The 8,420-nt window shown below is 29.0% G+C and overlaps 1 protein-coding gene across 2 annotated transcripts; it reads right to left on the bottom strand.

The window, feature by feature from the left end:
- Nucleotides 1–1,232: 1,232 nt before the first annotated feature.
- Nucleotides 1,233–5,582, bottom strand: LOC108451051 (myosin-2-like). 2 transcript variants are annotated; one of them, XM_053029151.1, is made up of 5 exons: nt 5,067–5,582; nt 4,364–4,514; nt 4,228–4,255; nt 3,944–4,112; nt 1,233–1,468 (listed from the first exon to the last, which is right to left on the bottom strand). In XM_053029151.1, the coding sequence occupies exons 1-5, from the start codon at nt 5,565–5,567 to the stop codon at nt 1,463–1,465; spliced, it is 855 nt and encodes a 284-aa protein (XP_052885111.1). In that variant the 5' UTR covers nt 5,568–5,582; the 3' UTR covers nt 1,233–1,462. The 2 variants fall into 2 exon arrangements, with proteins under 2 accessions (XP_052885111.1, XP_052885110.1); XM_053029150.1 differs by lacking the exon at nt 1,233–1,468 and having other exon boundaries at nt 3,750–4,112.
- Nucleotides 5,583–8,420: the final 2,838 nt, after the last annotated feature.

The following is an 8,420-nucleotide window of genomic DNA, read 5'->3' as shown; positions in this document are numbered from 1 at the left end:
AATGATAATAAAAGTAGCAAGTATCCAAAATTCCACTCTGCAATATAAGGTCCAATGCGAAGATGAATGTATAGTCCTGATTTTTGCACTCTCTAAATAGACCGTAGAAATGTCCTATATGTTAGGATTTTTGTACCTTTAGTGTAATAATTTCGATAAATTATTGAAATGATTAAATTAATTATTCATGAAAATAAACAATTGTTATTCATTATTTCTATAATATATTGTCCTAAATAGGTTTTACAAATAATAATGTATATAAGTAGATATTGATTCAATGATTACTAAAGTTTAACTAATATTAAGTTGCATCATACGGATGGAGTATAATGCAGAAGACAACTTATATCACTAGATAATTTAAATTTCCCATAGTTTGTAGAATTGAACTGAGCAAATGATTCAAATAATATGAGACTATTATGTTGTCTATAAGCTTAATGGGGGAGATAGTTTATCTTAATTGTCGAAGTAAGATTGACTCCCAAAAATAGAGATATAAATGTGATTGTTTAGACTAACAATACATTAGATAAGACTCAAGTTAAATTTACCTTAAATCCATTTAAGGATTTATGCACATGTAAAGTTGTCACAATGTGCTAGAAAAGTACCTAGCAATAGCAAACTAGACATGGAAACCTATTGGAGCACATGTTGCCTAAAATCATTAAAACTAATCCTAAAATGAATTTAGAAAAAATCATTAAAACTAAATATTGGTCTTATTTTCAAAATTTGGATTTGAGAGTAATATTTCATATAAAATTGTAGCATTCCTATATATCTAAAAAATATATCCTACAGGGCTTGATATTTGAAGTTTTTAACTTAAAACTTCTATCATTAACTCCAAATAAACCTATTCTCAAATACTCACTACAGCAAAACTGACTTTTAGCGGCGTTTTTTTAGGCCTTTAGCGGCTCTTTTAAGCGCCACTAAAACTATTCGCTGCGTTTTTACAAGCGCCGCAAAAAATGCCTCTATAGATGGCGCCGCTAAATTTTGCGGCGTTTATTTGAAAAAACGCCGCTAAAGGCCAGGACCTTTAGCGGCGCTTTTCCCACAAACACCGCTAAAGCTCAGGACCTTTAGCGGCGCTTTTCCCACAAACGCTGCCGCTAAAGCTCAGGACCTTTAGCGGCGCTTTTCCAACAAACGCCGTTAAAGGTCATAAAAATTAAAAAAAATAAAATATTATAAAATATTGTAAAAGTCCTGAAAAATATAAAAAATTTAAATTCATTATCAAAATATTGATAAGAAGAATAATCTATGATATAAATACATCCCGCCAAACAAAATACCGCACTTATCATACTACATCAGAAATCTAACAAAATACAAATAGAACAAAATAATGATAGAATGCACACTTTAAGATAAGCAATTAGCTTAAACAAGTCGTCACTATGCATGAATTCAACTAATCCTGGACCATGCATCCAACAAAAACTCAAACCTGAGAAAAAAAAAATTAATGAATGACACATATAACATCAAATTAATAATAAAATATGCAATTAACAAGTCAATATTAACGCCATATATAACATCAAATTGCACAACTTAATATACTCAATACATTAGCAGAAATAACATCACATTGAACAATGAATTTAACACATTCGAATAGATCAATTTTAAGCTCACTAATGGTTAATTTAGCATGTGAACAGCATATAAATGTTTGCATTTACAGCATGGTTTAATCAACTTCAAGCAGGAAATTAAATGTTGTAAATTTCCAGCATTCAAATCATATATGGACAACATTAATATGACATTTTCGAGCACCTTCAAGACACATTTGGAAAATTTGAAGAACCATTAATCATGTTATTAATCATGTTATTAATCATATATGCAAGAATTAGAATTTGTTTCGACAAAAGTCATTGATCATGTTATTAATCATGTGCCTTTGCATGTACAGGCGTTGCATCTAAAACCTACATAGTTTAAATAAAAAATATCACCAAATCCATGGCCTATCCTCAAACAATCTATTATTTAGATACGTAAACAAGTCAAACAGAAAGTAGCTCATGGCAAAGCATTTTCCTGATCCACTATGTTAGTTGTTTTTATCTTTATTTCTTCCCTGAGTTCAACTTTAAATTTAAAGTTGCATAAAAAAACATGACACCTGGGACAAGTGGCTTTGGCAAAAAAAGAAAAAAAGAAAAAAAGAAAATGCAAAACAAAGGAACTAATAGCATAACAAGGGACAAAGAATTGATTGACACTACTATCATCTAAAAATTCAAAATGAAAGACATAAATGTAGAAGTTCGATATTAAACAATTGTTATAATATCAATGAAGTCCTAATAATATCATAAAAGTTAAGATTACGTAACACAAATTTTTTATAAAAGTAAATTATTGTCACTACAAACGAAATTATGGGTTTTTAGAGTGAATATCTACTGCTGCTAAGTCAAAAAGCTGGGATTCGGTAAATTCCTTTAAAAAAAGGTTAGTGCTGTAATATATTCTTTCTTATCATTACTTGTCTTGTTTGCTTCTCTTCCTTTTTTTTTATTTATCATTTTGGTCTTCCTTCACTAACCCTGATATCATTTTGGTCTTCCTTCACTAACCCTGAGACTGCTTTTGTTTTGTCCTGGTTGATAAGTTCCAAAGGCTCTCAAACAAAAGAGAGAAAAAAACCTATGCATGACTTGAAACAGTCGACTTCTTTCAACTTCAACTGTGGTTATATTAATGCAATATTATGATTTTATTGAATTCATTGAATCTACTAAGCTAAAAGGGATGGAGCTTACTGTTTTATTTCATCATTTCATTGCTTTTCTAACCTGATAATTCATCAAATTTAAATCTCGTGCATTGTGCAATCTAGTGCAAAAGAAACCTTATCTGAAAAGGTTATGCTATGATATGATCGTATCAATCAATCAAAAAAATTATAGATATCATGTACTATTTTTCCACCTCCTAATCACATCACCTCCAATCCGTCAATAATTCGAAAACATAAGTTATTAATGGTAGTTGGTAAGTAATTCATTATGGTGTAATTATGTAGTAACTTTTTTCCTTATGGATTAATTATATCTCTAATTGCATTATGGTGCATGCATGAAAACTATCAAAAGGCAAGCCAGCGATCAAATCTCTCGGCAACTGTTATTAAAGAAGATTAGACTCCAACACGATATATAGAAAGATAAGCAACACCAAAACTAGTTTCGGGCATTATGAGACTTTGGTAGTATCAAATTAGTTTACTAGAATTTGTCGTCAAAGATGTCCGATAGCAATTAATCAAGGTGACCAATCTTTGGTAATAGATATTGTTTCTATGTAATTAAGGAAGATGGTGTCTTTCAATTTTTTGTTTTCTTGTGATAGTTTAATTGCAGCCCGTAACCTTGTCATGCTTATGTATTAACTACTACGAAGTATCCTTTATTAAAAAAAATATATAGTTCCTAAGTCATTCGAGTAAAATAATATATATATATGTAGTTGCTATTTAATTAATTAGTTTATATCTCTCAGAATAAGAATAAACCCATAAGTAAACAAAATGATTTTTTTCAGAGAAGCTCCCTATGCTTGAACTTTCAGTCAGAAAATCTTAACTCCGGTGAGAAAATTCATCATACTACATAATAATAAAGAGAATTCAGGAGCAAAAATGTAAAAAGTGTTTATGAGCAGATGAATGCTTACATTTAAGGCAATGATGTGAAGTGACAAATGTAACGCAGTAGATAAAGTAGATAAAATCTTTGGTTGCAATTACTGATTGAAAATACACGTGCAACATAAGTATTTCAGAGTAATTAATAAGACATACTTTCTGAGCTATTGCAGATGTGAAATCATAAACCAAAATAGAAATTGTCCACTAAGATCTACTAGACTAGAGAACAGTTTTAAATAAATAAGGGAAAGAACTCACAAATCTACTAGATTTGACATTCATAGATGTCTTTGAATTTCCAAATGCTTCAAGTATACAACTTGTCTGGAGGATTTGACACTCTATCCCAACATTGCCACCTCCAAGGGCAGCTAGGTATTGCACCGCGAATTTTGCCGTCTCAGTTTTCCCAGCTCCACTTTTCCCACTGCAAGATAAATTTATATATAATTCTACAGTTCATAAAACAATACATGTGCTTAAAGACCAACAGAAGTATTATATTACCATATATAACTAAAAAAATTAAACATCAAACTAACCTTATCATCAGAGATTGATTTACTCCATCTGCAAAATTTTAATTACACATAGAGAGAACATCAGAAACAAGTTATTGTGACACCACTAGGAAATTTATCACTTGTTTATTGTAACTAAAAGAATGGATTCATTCACCATTCATCAGCTCATTATAAGCGTTTTCTGCTATAGCAAAAACATGAGGCTTGTCTGTAGCTTTCTGTTTATAACTCGTGACAATATCCTTCCCATTAATTTGGACATCTTTGAATGGGTTGACTGCAATCAAAATTGGACCTGCTTTACTCTACATAAAGAAAAAATGTATAAATGGAGTGCTGCAGAGATATCTTCATAAGTACATTAGCAAGGCTTATATCCCACTTACATATATCATATCACGAAAATATCTACATTTAAGATTGTGAAAAACTGTGGGCTCATTCAAATAACTAAGATGCATGAGATCATCCACACCATTCTTCATATTCCTATTTCATAAAATCCCATATTTCCCCATATTCCTACTAATTCACTTCCTTCCTAGTATCAACCCCCAAAAGCAAAGAAAACATAACTTTACATGGATATATCATACATTAAACCTCCAAACATAAAGTAAGAGCTAATGAAACCTCTTCCTAAACATACTAAAACAAAGTTGATCAAACCAATCTAAATCATACTTCAGATTTCTCGTTTCTTAAAACTCCATATTTCCTTATGCTTTCTAACAACTTCCTATACAGTCTTAAAACATGGGTTCATCAATTTTGAGCTTCTAAAAACACTTCCTAAGCATACTTAAAGCAAATAATAAAAACCGAAATACTAATTTCAATTCCCACTTAATACTTACTTTCTTAATAAAATACCCAATATTATCACTCCCTTCCAAAACCCCCGTTTCCTCCATCCTTTCCTCTCCTTCAATTCTTTCCACTGCCACCACATTATATGGCGAATCCGCATTCACATCTTTCCTCCTTTTTTTGTTCCAAAAGGTATTCCTCTTCACTCGCAACTCATTTTCTTTCCTTTGCCCTTCACCACCGCTTTCGCTATTAGAATCGGTATTGAAGTTCGGCTGAGCAGACCAGCGTCCCAATCGAATCCTTGCCCTTGATGGTGGTCGAGAAGGTAATGCCGGCGGTAAATCTTTGGGCCTATCGGAATTGTCTCGTAGCCGGAGAGATTTGGGGGCAAATTTTGAGAGTAGAAGGGAAAAAGAAATTTGGGGGATTTGGTTAACGAGCGGGTAACCAAAAAATAAATTTTGGGAGTCGGCGGTATTTTGCGTTTTTTTATAAAAAAATAATGGCCATTTGTGGTGTTTTCTAAAAAAACGCCGGTAATTCATGAAACTTTTATAGCTCAACTTTTGTGGCGTTTTACCCAAAAATGCCGCTATTTCTTAATTTTAATTTTTTTATTTTTAACATATTTTTTCTATTTTTTCTTTTAAAATTTTTATGTTGAGATTATCATTTTTTGAATTTTTTTATTTTGAATATTAAACTTTTAACTGAAATATGGACTAAAATTTTAAATATTAAATTTTTAAGTTTTTATTTTGATTTAATCATAGACATTTTAAAAATAAATACATTAATATATTTTTATATTGAATAAATATAAATATTTATGTATGCAATATAAACCCTAAACTATAATGATAATTAATTCAATATTTTAAAATTAATATTATCTCTTTTATAATTATATAAGAAAATATTTATCATATAAATTAAAAACACTAATTAATTTAAACCCTAAACTCCTAACCTTTAAACCCTAAAAAATTAAAAAATTAAACACCTTAAAATATTTGAATAAATTAAAACATGTTTTTGAGTATATTGATGTTTGATAAAATTTTGAATTATACTTTAACTAAATGACTTAGGGAATATAATATATATAAAATTTATAAATGACTTAGGAATATAATATATATAAAATTTATCTTAAATATGTTAAATAAAAAACTTGAGACATCAAAATTAACATTATTAATACAATTCTTGATATAGCATCATTTTATATTTATATATGGCAAACAAAAATAACTATATCGCCTTTTAACATATTTTATTTGAGACATTCTATTTAATCTAAATATATTTAAACAAAAAAAACAGATAAAAATACACAATAGCATTATTATTTATACAAAGTTACATAACTTTAATAAAACAATTTCTCTATTGGAACACTCTAGTTATAATGTCCACTCTGAAGATATTTCTATGTTATATAAACTTGGAAATTATACATAGTTCAACAAATGCTAATTAATATTTAAGCTTGCCACAATCAAAATCACCATTTCTTAATAGCATCCCAGGTAAGAATCTGGAAAGAAAATTATCTCTTAAGAAGTTAATATTTGTCCCATTGTAAACTTCAACCCTAACCCTTGAACCCTAAATCATAATCCCTAAACCCACTTCATAAACCTTCAAATACTAATTAACTCTTAAACCTTAAACCCTAAATCGTATATCTTAAACCATAGTTAACTCATAAACTTGCTTAAACCCTAAATCATATATCTTAAACCATAAACCTTAAACTATAATGATAATTAATTCAATATTTTAAACTCAATACTATCTCTTTTACGATTATATAAGAAAATATTTAATATATTGTATAACTATAAATTTTAATAATTATTATTTTAGGGTTATAGATTAGTGTTTATGATTTTTTTGGGGTTTAGGGGTTATATGACTTTTAGCGGCGTTTTACCAAAAGCGCCGCTAATGCTCTGGTTTTTAGCGGCGTTTTTTACTAAAGCGCCGCTAATGCTCTGTTTTTAGTGGCGTTTTTAGTAAAACGCCGCTATTGCTCTGTATTTTAAAATTTTTGCGGCGTTTTTTGATAAAACGCCGCTAAAACCCTATTTTCCTGTAGTGACTAAAGACACTAACCTAAAATTTGTGAATAATCATCCAAGGCAAATCACATTCCAAGTTATTGTCTAAAAAAAATTTTAAAGTTTAAAAATGAACTTAAATGTCTTAAACTTAAAATTCTAAAATTAAAATTAAAGTTAAATTGAACTTAAAATACTATGATAACTTAAAATTTCTAAAACTAGAAAAAAATTAATACCTATAATTAACCAACGAAATTAAAACTATGAATTTTGGAAATCTAACAAAATCCAACATCTAAATTCTAAAAATTAAATCCAATAAATCTTCATAATCTAATTTCTAAATTAACATCTAATGAAATCTATGAAAACTTAAAATCTAAATTCTACAACTTAAAAATGAAACAAATCCAGCTCTAAACTAAAATCTAATTAAATTTATTAAAACTTAAAATCTAAATTCTAGGCTAAAATGAAACAAATCCAACTCTAAATTTAAAATATGAGAATTTCAAAATTCAAAAACTCTAAAATAGGATGTAATTGAACCTAAACATCTAAAATCTAAAGTTAAATAAATCTAGAGAAGATCTAAATTTTTACCAAACTTAAATTAAATCTAAGGATATTGAAAATAATTAGACTATAGATATGATAAGACAATTTTGCATTTTTTTTGTTGTAATGATAGTTAGAATGAAAATAATAGAGCTACAGAAAAATAAGTGTAAAAGAACACAATTAACCTTATGTTTGTGAAGCCTCCCTTAGATCTTTTGTTCAATTACCAAATGAAACAAGAATACACTTCTTCCCTATCAGTTAAAGCTCACAACTTCTTCACTAAGAATGTCTATGCAACCCCGATAAAGAATTAACAATCCTACAACCCAAAATGGTCACTCAGTAGTGCTTCAGCTAAGTGTTACATCCACCTTAGTTAGCTAAGCAAACAATCGAACAAGAAAATAAACAAACAAGTTGAATGAAACACAAGTTCAACACAGCTTCAATAGAAATAAACTCTTAAAACTTGATCATTCTCAAAAGACTACGTCGTTTTATAAGCTTGGGAAATAGAAAAATATTTTCCTTTAAAACAATTGATAAGTGATTGGGAAGCTTCTTGAATAAAGCTAATAATTATCCCTAAAAATTAGCACCTTAATCATCAAAAAAAAAAAAAAAGAAGACTACCATGCTTATCAAATCACTTCAAGAAAATTAATTGAGAGACTAAAGCCTCTTAGTCGACCCATGCTACTATTTTGTCAAACATACCATAATCAAATGGATCACACTCAGCCTAATCAAAACATGTATAGGGCC

The sequence above is a fragment of the Gossypium arboreum genome, chromosome 5 (genome assembly GCF_025698485.1).
Source record: "Gossypium arboreum isolate Shixiya-1 chromosome 5, ASM2569848v2, whole genome shotgun sequence".
Classification (NCBI taxonomy): domain Eukaryota; kingdom Viridiplantae; phylum Streptophyta; class Magnoliopsida; order Malvales; family Malvaceae; genus Gossypium; species Gossypium arboreum.
Note: the sequence above shows the minus strand (reverse complement) of the source record. Positions and strands in the feature narration are given on the sequence as shown.